The 17,500-nt window shown below is 38.1% G+C and overlaps 2 protein-coding genes across 2 annotated transcripts in view; one reads left to right on the top strand and one right to left on the bottom strand.

Moving 5' to 3' along the window:
• The window catches only part of LOC144978758 (dihydropyrimidinase-like), a 17,013-nt gene extending 397 nt beyond the window's left edge, over positions 1 to 16,616 (top strand). Inside the window, exons 2-13 of the mRNA XM_078925217.1 lie at positions 4,947 to 5,020; positions 5,944 to 6,054; positions 6,604 to 6,771; positions 6,983 to 7,125; positions 8,596 to 8,664; positions 9,664 to 9,784; positions 10,578 to 10,734; positions 12,085 to 12,226; positions 12,895 to 12,978; positions 14,157 to 14,336; positions 15,361 to 15,447; positions 16,408 to 16,616. Coding sequence (XP_078781343.1) covers positions 5,973 to 6,054; positions 6,604 to 6,771; positions 6,983 to 7,125; positions 8,596 to 8,664; positions 9,664 to 9,784; positions 10,578 to 10,734; positions 12,085 to 12,226; positions 12,895 to 12,978; positions 14,157 to 14,336; positions 15,361 to 15,447; positions 16,408 to 16,566 — 1,392 coding nt within the window. The 5' untranslated portion in view covers positions 4,947 to 5,020; positions 5,944 to 5,972 and the 3' untranslated portion in view covers positions 16,567 to 16,616. The remainder of the gene's footprint in view (positions 1 to 4,946; positions 5,021 to 5,943; positions 6,055 to 6,603; positions 6,772 to 6,982; positions 7,126 to 8,595; positions 8,665 to 9,663; positions 9,785 to 10,577; positions 10,735 to 12,084; positions 12,227 to 12,894; positions 12,979 to 14,156; positions 14,337 to 15,360; positions 15,448 to 16,407) is intronic.
• LOC144979028 (uncharacterized) lies at positions 4,066 to 4,653 on the bottom strand. Its single transcript, XM_078925644.1, has one exon. The coding sequence runs from the start codon at positions 4,651 to 4,653 to the stop codon at positions 4,066 to 4,068; it is 588 nt and encodes a 195-aa protein (XP_078781770.1).
• Positions 16,617 to 17,500: the final 884 nt, after the last annotated feature.

The raw sequence follows: 17,500 nt of genomic DNA, 5'->3' as shown, positions 1-17,500 counted from the left end.
AATAATAATAATAATAATAATAATAATAATAATCATAATCATAATCATAATAATAATAATAATCATAATAATAATCATAATAATAATAATAATAATCATCATCATCATCATCATAATCATAATAATAATAATAATAATAATCATCATAATAATAATAATAATAATCATAATAATAATAATAATCATCATAATCATAATAATAATCATAATAATCATAATCATAATAATAATAATCATAATCATAATAATAATAATCATAATCATAATAATAATAATAATAATAATCATAATAATAATAATAATAATAATCATAATAATAATAATAATCATCATAATAATAATAATAATCATCATAATCATAATAATAATCATCATAATCATAATAATAATGATAATAATCATAATAATAATAATAATGATATACTAATGATATTATAGGATCTCGAAATAACTTAATAACAAAATGATTAAATACAAACGATAGTAATTTAATGAAACTTGAATGATAATAAAAGGGAAAAGTTTGATCAGAAGTCTTAGCTTGTTGTTGTTATCAGTTCATGATTCGTGAGAGAGCGGAAGACTTCGCTCGCTTCGTCCAAAGCTCCATTCGTCTTTTTCGCTCCCTACATTACCCCCTCCCAGCTGTATACCACATAGTTTACAGCGCTAGTCTTGATATCGAGGAGGGAGCCTTGACTGTCTACCGGACCTGGTGGTAATTGTAACGTCTCTATTTGGGCGTGTTTTGTCCGATACCGCCTCTTCCAATGTAGCAGGTTTTGTATCTGAACCTGGTCCTAATTGGGGCTTCCTTGTTTGCTGTATTGTTGTTGGAGCGATGTGTGCTGCTTTCAGGCGATCTACAGTTACCTTCTCTTTTTTTCCTTTAATGTCTAATACAAAATATTTGTCATTTGTCTCTAAAATTCGATAAGGGCCGTCATAGTGCCGTTGTAAAGGGGAACGGTGAGAGTCAATGCGAACGTAAACGTAACCGGTAGAAGTTAGATTGGTAGGCATGTAAACAGGCTGATTCCCATGAAAGTTGGGTGGAGTTGAAGCCAGTGATTGCATGGTTAATTTGAGTTGCTTCACGAAATCTGAACTAGGCTCTATGTGCGGAGTGTTTTTGAGTTGCAGTATTTCTCCTGGAAGACATAGTGTTGAACCGTAAACCATTTCGGCAGGTGAGCAATCGGCCTCAAGTCTCCAAGAAGAACGAATTCCAAGAAGAACCAATGGGAGTTCTGAGTACCAATTTGGAGAAGTTGTTCTCGCCTTCAATGCACTTTTGAGTTGTCTGTGAAAGCTCTCGACCATCCCGTTTTTTTGTGGGTGGTATGCCGTCGTGTTGTTGGTCTTGATGCCAAGCAACTTCCCAAATTCTGACCAAAGCGTCGAGGTGAATTGTCTACCTTGGTCAGAGGTAATGTCTGTTGGCACACCAAACCGCGATATCCAATGTTGTAGAACAGCTTGTGCGCATGTTGTAGCATGTGCATCTGGTAGTGGAATTGCTTCGGGCCAACGAGTAAAACGGTCTATTATGGTGAAAATGTATGACATGCCTTGACTTGTTGGTAAAGGGCCAACAAGATCAACGTGTAGGCTAGAAAATCGTGTGTCTGGTTGTGGTAAGCGAATTGATAACGGTGATTTGGTATGTCGACTGATCTTTGATGCTTGGCAGGCATGGCACTCTTTACACCAGCGACGAATATCTCGTTTCATACTCTCCCAAACAAAACGCTGACAAATGAGTTTTTGTGTGGGTCTTGGGCCAGAGTGTGATAGGCCGTGCAATTGGTCGAAAATCAGATGTGTCCACGATTTGGGTAGAATGGGCCTTAGTCTTCCAGTTGACGTGTCACAGAGGATGACATGGGTGTCGAAGTCGATATATTGGAGATTTAAACCTGTTGTTTTCGACATGTAGCTCTCCATCTCTCCTGAATCACGTTGGTCTTTAGATAAACGTGCAAAATCTCCGGGGATAGGTTGTGATCTCCCTTGGACGATGCATTGATTGTTAAACGGGAGAGGGCATCAGCGACGACATTGAACTTTCCTCGGAGATGTTGTATATCTGTAGTAAATTCGGCTATGTAGGAGAGGTGTCTCGTCTGCTGCGGCGATCTATCCGTTTGACTTCTGATCGCTGTAACTAATGGTTGGTGGTCAGTGTAAATTGTAAACGACTGGCCTTCCAGATAATGTCTGAAGTGTTTGATTGCGGAATAGGCGGCGAGGAGTTCTCGATCAAACGCACTGTATTTCTTCTCTGTTTCAGACAATTTCCGTGAGTAGAAAGCAAGGGGAATCCACGATTTACCATCCTGTAGTTGCTCTATTTGCGTACCAACAGCTACGTTTGAAGCATCGACAGTGAGGCTCGTTGGCACATTTTGACGAGGATGATGGAGGAGGACGATGTTTTTGAGAGAGTTTTTGGCTTGTTCAAAAGCCTTTTGACAGTCTGTGGACCATTCGATGCGTTGGCCTTTGCCGCTTGCCTGAGCATGCAGTGGAGCAAGTGTGTCAGCGATGTGTGGCATGAACCGATGATAGTAATTGATCATGCCGAGAAATCGTTGGAGCCGGTGCGGTCAGTTGGTGGTTCACTGTTGACTAATGCGGAAACTCGGTCAGGATGTGGAAGAATACCTTGCGATGTGATACGGTGGCCAAGAAAGTCAAGTTCGCTAGCCCCAAATACACACTTGCCTTTGTTGATAACCAACCCGTTGTCAGAAAGAAGCTGAAACAGCTGGTGAAGGTGTTCACGGTGTTCTTCATGGGAGTGGCTGGCTATTAGAATATCATCGATGTAGCCGAATGCAAAAGGAGCGTTTCTCAGGATTCCATCCATAAGCCTCTGGAATGTCTGGGCCGCATTCTTAAGGCCGAATGGCATACGTACAAACTCCCAGAGGCCAAATGGAGTAGTTATTGCAGTTTTTGGAATGGATGTAGTTGCGACGGGTATTTGGTGATAACTCCTAACAAGATCGACTTTAGAGAAAACTTTGCACCCTGCAAGTCGTCTATTGAAGTCCTGAATGTGCGGTAAAGGATATCTGTCATCTTTTGTTTGTGTGTTGAGGTGGCGATAGTCACCGCAAGGTCGGAGTTGCCCGTCAGCTTTCGGAACAACATGAAGAGGTGAAGACCATGGAGAGTTAGAGCGTCGAATGATCCCCATTTCTTCCATAGCCAGAAATTCTTGTCGAGCTGCTGTCAGTTTATCCTCGGTAAGACGACGAACTCTGGCGTGAACTGGCGGTCCGTCTGTAACTATATGCAGCTCCACACCATGCTTGTTGACAGGTGAACTGAATCTTGGAGTAAGCAATTGTGGAAATTCTGACAACATGCATGAGTATGAGGTTTTCTCTGCGAAGGAAAGTCCCGAAACCGAGTGGGAGGTTCTAGTTGGCTGAAGCGAGGCTAAAACACTGCCGAGTGACATAAGGCGTCTACCTTTTAAGTCAATGAGGAGTTCATGTTGAATAAAAAAATCTGCTCCGAGTATAGGTCTCGTGACGTCTGCCAGAACGAACTCATGTGTAAGAAGTTTTTTTTGTCCAAAGTGGAGCGTGAACGTTCGTTTTCCCCATGAACGGATAGAGGTACCGTTAGCTGCTAATAAGGGTGAGGAGGGGGAGTTGCATTTTCTCTCGTGGACAGATGCTGGAAAAACTGAAACGTCCGCTCCGGTATCTATTAGGAAATGTATTCCTGATCGTCTGTCCGTGATTGAAAAGGTGTTCGTGGCTGTGTCTGGTGTGCCAGCAGTCGCCACTTCTAACTGCTGGCCTTGTCGTTTCCCAAAGGAGTAAAACTACACCCTGGCTGACACCGTTGAGCTTTGAATCCAAACTTAGTGTGGTAAAAACACACAAACCGTCTCTGTTGACCAAATGATCTGTTGCCACGTGACTGTTGTGCCCGATTGGGTTTGAAACTTGCGGCGTCGATGTGGGTTTGTCCATTGTTTTCAATAGGTGTGAAACCGCCACTGGATTCTTGTCTTGTCGACGAAGCTACGACATTGTTTGTGTTTCATAGATCCATAGTGCCATCAGCAAGTCTTGCGGCTGCTTTCGTCTCCCAAATCCTGTCAGCAGCCTCAGCTAGAAGTTCTACGTCAACGATATTCTGACTAGCTAAAATGCATTGGATGTCAGGAGGGAGGTTTGACAGGAAAAGTGCCCGTTTCAATGTTTGGGGGTCATCATTCAATGAGTTGATTTTCCTCAGCAGCGCTGTTGGTCGTTTGTCACCCATTCCGTTGAGATTAAGCAGTTCGAAATCCTTTTGGGCTTGAGACTTGCCGAATGTCTTGATAAGTGATTTTTTAAGCGTCTCATATTTATTTTCATGTGGAGGGTTTGTGAGTACTGCCTGCATTTCTTCTGCAGTGTTTACATCTAGAGTGCTAACAACATAGTCGTATTTTGTTTGGTCTTCTGTGATACCGCGAGTGTTAAATTGTGCTTCAATTCTTGCAAACCAAACGTCTGGTGACTTTGTCCAGAATTCTGGCAGTTTTAGTGAGACTGCCCCAACCGTGCTTTGACTTTGTTGGGAGGATTGGAGGACAAGGAGTTGTTGCAAAAGGTCAGAAAGTTCGTTTTTATGTTCTGCCATGTTCAGCGTCGGGGTCACCAGTATAGGATCTCGAAATAACTTAATAACAAAATGATTAAATACAAACGATAGTAATTTAATGAAACTGGAATGATAATAAAAGGGAAAAGTTTGATCAGAAGTCTTAGCTTGTTGTTGTTATCAGTTCATGATTCGTGAGAGAGCGGAAGACTTCGCTCGCTTCGTCCAAAGCTCCATTCGTCTTTTTCGCTCCCTACAATATAATGATAGAAGAAATCGAGCTGAATTGCTCATCATTGCTTTTCTACATTGATGTGTACATTTCTCCACAGGCAACTGGGAACTAATCTCGTCATTCCAGGAGGAGCCAGGACCATTGACGCAAGGGGGAAACTCGTCATCCCTGGTAAGGCTATAAATATACTTACACTTTCGCTGAACTATAGACAGCAGTATTCTGAAAATATTTATAGTCAGATTTTTAATAAGTGGCGCATGTTTTTCTTTTTCTTTTCTCAGCTGTCTCTCACAATGCACAACTGCAAAAGTTTTTATGAACCTCTGAATCAATTTGTCTTAATTAAAAAGTATATTTCGTGAATTTTAAAACAAAAGGAAAGGATTCTATATTCAGTTAAGACAAATTGATTCAGAGGTTGACTCAAATTTTTACATCTTTTGATAGATGGACAGCTGAGAAAAACCAGAAAAAACATGCGCCATTTATAAAAAATCTGACTATAGTAATTGTCACTGTTTGTTAAAGGTTAAAGGAACCTGTATGTAAACATAGGAGGAGTGAAATTGACGTCACTCAGCTCTTTGTCATTGTTTTTAGGTAGCCATTTTAATGATTTGTTCTCACCAAATTCTACAAATCAGACTATAACCGTTTGAGGTTACACGCACATTTTTACGTGCTGGTACGTTTTATTCGGCTGGCAGATGTTGTGAGAGTATTTTAGCCAAATGCAAAGCATCAATACACTGTTTCCGTGGGCTCTCTCTCTCTCTCTCTCTCTCTCTCTCTCTCTCTCTCTCTCTCTCTCTCTCTCTCTCTCTCTCTCTCTCTCTCTCTCTCTCTCTCTCTCTCTCTCTCTCTCTCTCTCTCTCTCTCTCTCTCTCTCTTCTCTCTCTCTCTCTCTCTCTCTCTCTCTCTCTCTCTCTCTCTCTCTCTCTCTCTCTCTCTCTCTCTCTCTCTCTCTCTCTCTCTATATATATATATATATATTATATATATATATATATTATATATATATATATATATATATATATATATATATATATATATATTATTGCTCTGAAAAACTACTTTTTGTTTTTCCCCAGGCGGCATTGACACCAACACCCACCTCCAGATGCCTTGCAATGGCACCACAACAGCTGATGACTTCTATAGTGGTACTAAAGCAGCTCTCGCTGGAGGCACCACCATGATCAGTAAGTCTTTTTTATTATGTCTATGTTATCAAAGTATTGTTTCTTCTCTAACTTTTTCAGTCAGTCAGTCAGTTTTTTGGGGTTTTTTTTTTTTTTTTTTTTTGAATAGAAAGTATGAAGTGGACGTCACTCAGGTCTTTGTACTGCTCTTTGCCACCCGCGTTTATGAGTCATTTTCACGAAACTGTATTAACCAGACTATAAGCATTCAAGGTTACACACAGGTATGTTATACTTCCGGATGGCAATGTTGTGAGCTTCTTAGCCAAGCGCATACTGTCTATAGATAGATGAAAATCTGAAAATTATTTATTGACCTGCCAGCTTCATTTTTAAATCCTGCACAATGGGCCCTTGCCGTATATTAACCATCTCTTAAACGTTGTTAGATGGATCACTTTGAAGAAAAGTGAAGTTCGAGTTGTGAAGAACTGGTGAATGAATCTTGGGTCAACCAAATACAAGCAGTGAATTGTAGGAGTCGGCAACTTGCATCCCGGATCAATATTATTCATGAATCTATCATCTCTGTCTTTCTTTCTTTCCCAGTTGACCAGGTCCTACCCACCAGGGACGAGACCCCCCTAGAGGCTTACGATAAATGGCGAGGTCTGGCCGACCCCAAAGTGTGTTGTGACTACGGTCTGCATGTGGCCATCACGTCGTGGAATGAGCAGGTAGCCAAGGATATGGAGGCATTGGCCAATGCTGATAGAGGTAAGTTAAGATCATGAGGTTATTTTAAGGCAAGTTGATTATCGTGGAAATTTTTACTCCATTTGACCCGATATTTAAAAAAAAAGAAAAGAAGCATTTTGAGTCGTATTGAGTTTGGTGAATTGGTAGAAGTGGGATGTATAAATGTTCATATTATTTTTATTTTCTTTATTTGGACAATTGACATACTTTACCTTTGGAAATATTTCAGGTGTCAACTCATTCCAAGTATTCATGGCCCATCCTGAAGGCTTCAGCCTCAACGACAATGAGATGTACGGATGTTTCCACAAGTGTAAGAAGTTGGGCAGCCTTCCCATGGTGCACGCTGAGAATGGGCAACTTATTGATATTGTAAGTTACCACTTCCTGATAAACTTATTGTGTTCAAAGTCTACAGTCGAATGCTGCTCTTCCAGTGTTTAAGAGAAAAACATGAGCTGAAGTACCATAAAACTTATAAAGCCCAAGATTATCCTGGTTTCTATGGCTGCTAATAAAAAGCAGCAATTGCCCGTTACCTTTTAGTCTATCTGTATCTGTATCTGTATGGTTGGCGCTGAAGAAACCAATGGTCTGGTTGTATTTCAGCGGCGTCCTCAATAGGTGCGGGCCCATGTCAGTCTATTGCAAATAACTTACTGCCATATTCAACAGACCCAATAACTACTGACATTAGGATGGAGGGGGGGGGGGGGGGGGGAGTCAGTGCCTTTGATAGTAAATCTGCATCTTCAAAAATCATTGTAAATAGTGTAAATATGCCGTGATGTGGTCTAGTGGTATGACACTCGTCTTCAGATTGTAAGGTCCTGGGTTCAAGCCCCACTCTGAGCAGTGCATAGTTGAATCCTTGGTAAGGGCTATTTACTAACATTCTCTCACATTATTCCAGTGTAAAATGAGTATCTAGCGTCAACAGCATTGTCTCTGTCGGAAAAAAAATTGTAATATTGCCTAACAGACGTCATGTCTCATCCTACATGTTAAGTGTTGGTGTTGGCTAGGGACCTTTTGTAATGCACGTTGAGCATGTTTAGGGGATATTGCGGTATGTAAAAAAATGCTCATTAAATATGTAAGTTTTATTGATTTTATTTGGGCACAAGGGCCTTGTCCATATGATTCATAAGTTCTTCAATGATATTCCTTCTTTTCTGGTCTCAATTCATGTGTATGTTAATGATTATATATTTTATCAGTATGTCATTAATACAGGCATATTGCTCCACTATATATTCTGATAAAATGTGTATTCCGCAAAAGTCACATAATGTTCCTCCTTTTAAAAATATCTGATTTGAGACCCACGTTATTTATTAATCCCACTGAACTATATCTCCATAGAAGAATGAAACTGACATCACTCAGCCCTTTGGTGTTGTTTTTAGTCAGCAATTTTGATGATTCTTCTCACAGGGGGTTAGCGCGGCTCAGCGGTACAGTCTTTGCTTTGTACCCGAAAGGTACCGAGTTCAATCATCCGCTGCTGCGCTGTGTGGCCTAGAGCAAGTCACCTCGCCCTAGCTCAATTTGCGGCGCTGTACTGCAGTTGACGCCTGGGTTATTCCGTATTCCCTTGGAATAGACCCTAAAGACAAATTTCCCCTATGGGATGAATAACGGGAAATTTATTTATTTATTTTATTTATTATTAAATTATATCAATCAGAAGATAAACATTCATGGTTAACCCACAGTTTTATGTGTTGCGACATTATATCCAACTGGCTGATGTTGTGAGTATTTTACCTAAATGCATAGCATCAATAACTACACGATGTATCAAATAAATTGAGTATATTTTGTTTTTTTTTCTCCCAGAAATCCGACATGTTGATATCCCAGGGCGTAGAAGGACCAGAGGGACATTTACAAAGTAGACCTGTGGAGGTTAGTACGGAGGAGGCCATTTCCAGGCTTGACTACTAGTGTGATATCTTGTATTTGTGAAGGGTGGTTGGATGGGAGCATCACCCTTGAATCATATACCTATGATGTTCGCATGGGTGTACGATCCGATAGTGATGTCGTTTCTTCTTCTCTTTACTAGCCTATCCTGCTTCTTTGGTTTGTGATTGTATTTTTGACAGGGGATATTTTTTTTCTGTAAATCTTCTGCCTGTTTGTTCTTGGTTATTTATAATTTAGCTTATGATATCTTTAGGTTATGATTTTGATTTACATTTGTACTATTTTTGTTAGATTGCTTGTTTTTTTTTGTTTCAGCGGTCTCTCATATAACCTCAATTGTGTTGGAAGAGACCTAAAGCAACAAACAAACAAACAAAATTGTATTTGTGACCCATTGTCTAATAATGGTATTATGCTGGGGGAAGTCAGGGCCGTAAATAGTAAATCTGCATCTTTGAAAAATCATTGTAAATAGTGTAAATATGCGGCTACGTGGTGCATGGTCTTGTAGTATGACTCTCGCCTTCGGATCGGACAGTCATGTGGTTCGAGTCCCCTTTTTGAGCGGCGCATAATTGAGTCCTTGGAAAAGGTTCTTTACTCACATTCTGTCACCATATCTCAGGTGTAAAATGAGTACATAGCTATTTACACAGGGAATTACTATAATGTTATGATCGAGAAAATCGTGTGATAACTGGTCACCCATCTGGGGTATAAAAACAATAACAATGATCAGAGAGAGATTGATTTAATTTTCGTTATTGTTTATAAACAACCAAGTATGTTTGTCCAAACACGTGTGAAGTTGTGTCACAAATTCCATGTTTTGATTGGTCAAAAATCTACTGGTTAAAATAAGAGGAAAACCAGTAGTTTTGGGGGTTTTTTAAATAAATATTTTCAAGTTTAAGAGACTGCTTTCATCCTCTCCTTTAATATTTACCAATGCTTTTTTTTTTCTCATGATGATTTCAGTCAGAAGAGCAAGCTACGCAAAGAGCAGTGTTGATAGCAGACCAAGCCGGTGCTCCTCTCTATGTTGTCAAAGTCATGAGTAAAGGATCTGCTGATGTCATCGCCAGGTCCAGAAAACATGGTGAGATGATGCAATAGGAATCCAGATCAGTTTTTAAAAAATTAATAATAATAATTCTCCTTATAGAAGTACGTAAATATATCGAGTTCACCATGATTGAAAATTGAACAAATTTGTTCCCTGTTTAAACCAATCCCGCTTCGTCTTAATTTTTCTGGGGTGCTTTAATTGTAATTCATACCTACTAACCCTTCCACTTTTGGTGGAATCATTCCTATGTTCACTCTTCCTTTCTGCCGTTGTCTCTAAAATTCCGATTTTCAAAAGTGATGATAATGGTAAGAAGAGAGAAAATATTTTTTTTAGAAAGGGAGGTGGTTGGGGGGTTAAAAAGGTGATATTTTTTTTAATGATTGCCAAGAGGAGCTATGTAGGAAAATTTATTGCACTCCATTAGCCTTTGCCCATTCCACCACCGAGCACATCTGATATGTGTAGTTTTGCCAGCTGTGTGTTTGGTGGCACAGTTGGTGTGATCCCATTTTTTGATACCTTATTATCCATTAATAAGAATTTCCTTTTTTTTTTTGCCTCAAATTCCTATTTTTTGATGTTATGATTCCACTTTTAGAGTGTGAAGGGTTGGCAGGTCTGTTGTAATTCCAACACATTTTGACTTTCCCATTTCTTCCTTTTTGCTGGCGGTGATGTGACCTAAATATGTCACAAGCACCGTAAAACCCTTTAAAACAAACATACAGCTCCAGGCATCTTTATGTCGTTTGGTACAAATTTTCTCAAATTAAAAAGAAAGATTGCAAAACGACCATGCATGTTTCTCCCGTCAATCCAGGTAAAGTTGTGTTTGGTGAAGTAACTGCAGCAGGCTTGGGCACAGACGGAACACATCAGTACAACGAGTGTTGGAGACACGCAGCAGGTCATGTGACATCTCCACCTTTGAGAGATGACCCTAACACGCCTGGATATCTCATGAACTATTTGGCCAAGTATGTAGCATAAATCTACCTTGAATGGGATGAGTTTGTTGGTTTTTAAAAAAAATTCCATACAATAAATGGTTTGATTCAGTAAAGAAAGTTTAGTTTTAACTCTCTCGTGTTCATATGCATGGAAAATTGAACAAATTTGTTCGATTTTCAATTTGGGTGAACTTGAGAGAGTTAAACACTTGCTGTTTGTTTGATAAATAAAGGTTTAATACCTGGGGGGGGGGGGGGGGGGGGGGGTCCTGACCTCCCATATTGGGCAGGGAGGCACTTACTCTGTCTTCTATCCCTCTATAAGATCTGTTTTCCGCCTTTGTCGTGGAATGAGATTGATTACTTGGTATTGTCCTGACCCTGGCCGGATACCCTGGCTCGGAGGGAAACAGTCAAATATATAGTGTTAGTTTTGGGAGATGATATTTTTTCCTTGTAAATCATCTCTCTGTTATGCATTGTTAGTCATATGTATTCATATGTAAACATTTGAATGTGTTCCTCATAGTGGAATCCTGTGCTGGTGTCTGGATGAGACTTTTATGTGATTTCAAATTAAGTACATTGATGGTATGCTCTGCTCTTGGAATCTACATCTGTTCCCTTGTTGAACCAATTCCCCTTTGTCTTACATTTTATTGGGTGCTTTGATTGTAAATCTAGAATATTTTGACTATTCCATTGTCTTTTTACCGGCACTGATATGACCTAAATGTGTCGCAAGTACCATAAAACCCTTAAAAACAAACAAACAAAGGTTTAATACAAATCTGATTACCAAATTACTTCATACGAAAAGGGACTGAAATGGATACCTGGTGAAGTCCAGATTTTTTTTCTGACCCCCCACCGCCTGTTTATCAAGCTGTAATCGGGTAGCTGAGTCTGTTTTATCTGACAGAAATTACTTTGCAGTAGACCAGCGTCCTATCTAAAGGGTAACAATCAACTGCTATTTTTTTTTAGATTTCTCTCAAATTGATTTGCATTTGAAATCATTTACACCAGATACCTTTAGAGATAGCTCAATGGTTAGAGCACTCATCTGAAAGGTAAAAAGAACAGTATCAATCCTGGGTACAGCTCAGATTTTATTCTGATCTCCTATCCACCCAGCAGTCAGTCGTTGCTGTGTTTGTTAGATCTGGCAGAAAGTACTGTGCACTTGTATCCTATCCAAAGGGTTGTAAGGAATTGTGACAATCTTTTAATGTTATATAATCTGGGATGAACTCTGGCTCTACAAGAATTACTGCTGTACAGGAATACATATTTTATGTTATTTTGTTTTAGAGCCAATTTTTTTTTCACTCAAATGTTAAAAACTTTTTTCATGTTTGTTTGTTTATAATGTAGCAATGACTTGCAAGTGACAGGAAGTGACAACTGTACTTTCAACGCCAATCAGAAAGCCCTGGGCAAGGACGATTTCCGGTGTATTCCTCACGGAGTGAATGGTGTGGAAGACAGGATGTCAGTCATCTGGGAAAACGGAGTGGTACGGCAGAAATTGTCTTTTCCAGCTTTTTTATCTTTTCTCTTTTTTTTTTTATTATTTCATGTTTGTTTGTTTTTTATTCAGATCACACAGGGTCCTTTTTGGATGGGGGGGGGGGGGGGGGGGTGTTGTTTGTATTTGCTATTTATCATTTTTTTAAAATTTAAAGTTGTTTTTTTTTTTTTTGTTTGTGATTTTTTGGGGTTTTTTTTGTTTTTTAAATTCAAATCACACATATTGTTTTTTGTCTTATATCCAATGCTCCTTTATCACCACATACAAATAAATTCATTTTATATTTGAAAAATATTTTTCATAATAGTAGTAGTAGTACATCTTTTGTGATACGAAAAATCAAAATATCAAGGGAAAATAGATACCTACCTTAAGAGGTTTTGAATTTTTTATTTAAAAACAAATATAAAATGGCCCTCAGAGATAGCCTTTAAATTTGAATTTCCATCATCAGATTTTTTTAATTGAGAGAGAGCTCAGAGCATGATGTTTAGACTGGAATCATTTTTCTCTTGCAAATCCATCATCAGATTTAAATTGATAAAAAGCTTAGTAGAGCATGATGTTCACCATGGAGTAATGCTATATAAATTTATTTTTCTTTTACAAACTGAAAAAAAAAAAAGTCCTTTTTTTTGTGTGGTTATTTTCAGCATCAAGGAAAGATGGATCCATGTCGATTTGTGGCAGCTACAAGTACCACAGCCGCCAAATTGTTCAACTTGTATCCCAAGAAGGTAAAAATCAGAAAATCGAATCTTTGTTTTGGTAAAATAATCTAGAGTAATCATCCATCTGACACATTGTCTATTTGTACTTGTTGTTGGTTTTACCTGCTGTTGCTCGTTCCTAGAGAGTGTGTTATCTCATATCCAAAGCCATCCAGTGATGTGTTTTGTTTTTTGTTTTTAAGATTTTATGCCTTCTCATCTATTAATAAGTAAGGTTTTTAGATTATTGTAACACCAATTTAAAAAGATTAATTAGAGAGATTGTTTCATTTAATTTCCTAATTTTTGACTGTCAAGGCAGGTGGATTTTTGGGGGGTTTTTTCGTGTATTTTTTTTTCTTGATTTGTCTGTCGACATTTCATACACACACTTTTTCCGATCTTTATCTCATCTTACTGTATCATTTGGAGTCCTATAAAAAAAATAAATGGGTTATTCACAGAATCACCAGTGTAGTGAATTTATTTCTGTCCATGGTCACCATGAAGTTCGGGGTCCTGATAGTTCAGTGATAGAACACCCTAAAACCTTAAATCTAATTTTGATTTTAAGGTTATTTTATTCAATTTCTTGACTTTAAGTTCAGACTGACTATTTCCACTGTATAACTGAATTAATTTTTTTTTTGTTAGAATAAGATACTAATGTTAGTGAGTAATATTGGTGAAGTATGTGTGTATATTATTGTCCGTGTATGAATGTAAATGTATCTGTGACTGAGTTTGTGTACATGTGTATGTGTTTGATTCTTCATATGTATTCTCAAAATTGTCAAAGAATGAATGGTTGAATGACAATTAATTTTGTAAAGCGCCGCTGAGCACTTGTGTGGAAGTTGAGCGCTATATAAATAATTTACTATTATTATTATTATTATTATTTTTATTATTATTACTATTATTATTATTATTATTATTATTATTATTATTATTATTATTATTATTATTATTATTATTATTATTATTATTATTATTATTATTATTTTATAACGTACCAACACACAAATCCATGTATAACCTTAATGCATTTATAGTCTGAATGATAGAATTTAATGAGAACCAATCACTAAAATGGCTGTCTAAAATCAGAGCTGAATGACATCAGTTTCATTGTCAGGGTGGGAGTGGGTTGGTGTTACGATATTTTTTCTGTAATTTATTTATTTATTTTTTTTCCTCTACAGGGCAGGATAGCTGTCGGCTCAGACGCTGATATTGTGATCTGGAACCCAGAGGCCCAGCGTATGATCAGTGCCAAGACCCACCACCAGGCTGTGGATTTCAATGTCTTTGAGGGTATGGTGTGTCACGGCGTGCCCGAATACGTTATGACAAACGGACACATTGTTATGGATGAAGGACAGGTAGGAAGACTAAAGACGTCTTAAGTGTTTCATTCATCGTTGAGACGTCTTAAGTGTTTGATTCATCGTTTTCTGTTGACAATGGGGAAAACCCAAATTGTGGAGCTTCACTGCGACTAAAAAGAATTTTAAAATTACACCTTTCCACCACGGCATCATAAGATACCGTCGCTGCAGCATTCCATGAAGGAGTATAGATAATCCATCAAACAGGATGTCTGATGTCTACAGGAATCACCCATGTTGTCCATGTGAGCAAATTGGGGGTTAATAAATCTCGCCCAAGGAAAAAAAACAACAAAAGTGCTTGAAGCGGGTCTCGAACCCGGGACCTTCCAAATCACAGTGCAATGCCTTAACCACCCTGTCACTTCCCCCCCCCCCTCCCCCACTGCCACTAAAGCCTGGTTAATATCAGTCTTTTGTCTGTATTGGCAAATTGCCTAAAAATAACCTTTGAATCCTTGAAGAATCTTTGAATCTTGATTCCCTTGGGATGAATAATATACTATTCTTTCATTTCTTTGTATTTATTAAACAAGCTATTTTTATCTTGCCCAATTAACACCACGAGCTTGCGAGTATGTGTTATTGCACAATAAAAATATAACAAGTTTAGTAAAAACTAAGATACGAAAGAATATGTTTATTCCACCCCTCCAAGTAAGATTATTAGATATTACGTGACCAATTGCAGTACTTCTATTCACCATAATTTATTTTTTTCTCCAACTGCGTGAATAACATACCCGAAAAATGAAAACGGATTTGTATTCATGCGCACTAAAAGATTATTTAGAATTGCCAATCAGCTGTCTTTTACACTATATTTCCTAGCAATAAAGTGTGCGAAAATATTCTGCAAACGTCTCAACTATGACTTATTTAATAAGAAATGATCAGGTTTTCTAATGATAGGGATGGAATAAAGGGAATTTATTTTATGTTTTTTGTTTTTTTGGGTTTTTATTTTTTCTTCTTTTTAAACTAAGATTTTTTTTGTTTTTTTTTTTCTTCATTCCAGCTGAAAGTAACCCAGGGATTAGGGCGATTTGTCTCCACACCTCCCAATTCTCAGGCTGTTTTTGGACGGATCAACATCAGAGAAAGGGTAAGACGGCTTAGATTTACCAATAAATGTGAGGTGTTGTCCCCTCTTTTTCCGTTTATTGCATATAATGAATAATAAATTAAATTGAGCTTTTATATAGGGCAATATCCACTAAACGTGCTCAAAGCGCTTTACAAGGGGTCCCCGGTCAACAGCAACATTTAACATGTAGGACGGGACATAACGCCTGTTAGGCGATCGGCCAGGTACTCATTTTACACCTGAGTACGGTGAGAGAATGTGGGTTAAGAGCCTTTTCCATGGACTCAACTATGCTCCGAGCGCGAGGCTCGAACCCAGGACCTTCCGATCCGAAAGCGAGTGTCATACCACTAGACCACATAGCCGCATATAGCTGAAAAGTTGGGGGTTTTTTTATCCTGAAACCTACCTACCATTTTTTTTTTCCACTTTCATGTATGTTGTCATCAAATTGTACGATTTATTGGTGAAAGCCTAAGATTGAATAAACTTTGAAACCTTTGAAACTTTGTGAAGGTTGATTTAGGACCACCCCCTTTGAGATCATTTAGTGGATATTCATTAGGCTATAGAAAACATTAATGAAGAGAGCTGTGGACAGATCTGGATGGAGGGCCTTTACCATGCAATTATCTCTCTGGTCCACTCTACGACCACCTCAGTCATGAGAATTTGTAACTCAGCCATAAACATTCCAATCTACATTAACAATTTTTAAAAACAGATATTCGACCAGTCTTCATCACACCGACAAATTCTACCAGCCATTTGTAAGAACAAAGACATTATGTTTAGTTATTACATTGTTGTAGTATAATAATATTATGTTGATGTAGTCTGTATAATGTTTCTTTTGTATAATAATGTCACTATATTATTGTTTCGCGCATTGAGCATCACCCAGTGATGAAAATGCACGTTATAAATGTCATGTATTATTATTTTATTAACTAAGAGGACATATGTTTACAAAGCTAGGTATTGGAACAACAACCCCTTATTGCCCATGTGGAACCGACCATGAAACCACTTTACATGTGCTTATGGATTGCCCATTATACAACGTGCAACGTTCGAACCACTGGGTCACCCCTACAACACTCAACACAAAGCTCTATGGTGAGGCTGAGGACCTAAAGCGGACCACAGACTTCATAGCAGATATCGGACTGCAGCCATAGACAGGGATGTAAATCTTTCAGAATTATTAGGATTTCCTATTTTTCAGACATTTTCTAGCTTCCCCAAACAATTTAAATATTTCTTAATACCTCACTCCCAACAACTCTTGTGATAAGAGATACTGCTGTACATATAGAGAATTTGTAGTGAATATCCATTTTCAATGTACTGAAACACTTAATTTACACTACTGTTGTGTCAGTTATGATTATACATGTATTTAACCATTCAACTTATTTCCACGACAGCTTCCGAATTTTAATTCGGAAGTACTAAGGATTGATAGCGTTCGAATTTCCGAATTTTCCTAATTTTAATTCGGAACTAGATTCACATCTGTTGTGTAAACAAGGAGGGTTATTTTTAGTTTTCCGGAAGCAAAACATGGGCTGCAGAATCGAAAGTAGAAGATGGTGGATATATATCAAGTATTCATGACTGAGTTCTGAGTTGTTGTTACACTTTCTTCCTAAGGCTCAATTGGAATGTATTTCTGTTTCTGTAAGTAATTCCTGTGTGTTGCAATTCATTTCAGTCATAATGAGTCTGAAGATACATTTCCCTTAGCCTTGGTCTTTATGAGAAATTTCGATGGGGTCTCATTTCTGGTTGAGACTGCCATGAATGTTTGACTGTGGTGGGGGAAAAAATCAAATTTGTTTGTTCTCATTGAAAGCTACACCAATAAAGTAAAGGGCTTTTAACTTTTAACACGATTCTAAACCTAATGTAGTATTTTAATTGTAATCTACTTCTTATTGCCTTTGTTATTAGCAGAAGGGTTTGGGGCCTGAGAAAATGATAAATATCGGGAGGTGACCATCTTTCCAATCTCAAAATTGGCCTTAGTAATGATATGGCTGTTGAAATTTGAGTACGAGTTTTTATT

Source organism: Berghia stephanieae, chromosome 8, assembly GCF_034508935.2.
Source record: "Berghia stephanieae isolate SIO BIC M18660-M18661 chromosome 8, UCSD_Bste_1.3, whole genome shotgun sequence".
Lineage (NCBI taxonomy): Eukaryota > Metazoa > Mollusca > Gastropoda > Nudibranchia > Aeolidiidae > Berghia > Berghia stephanieae.
Note: the sequence above shows the minus strand (reverse complement) of the source record. Positions and strands in the feature narration are given on the sequence as shown.

Bases quoted from the DNA above. Each gene is read 5' to 3' on its own strand.
- LOC144979028 (XM_078925644.1), bottom strand. From the start codon at position 4,653: ATGGCAGAACATAAAAACGAACTTTCTGACCTTTTGCAACAACTCCTT.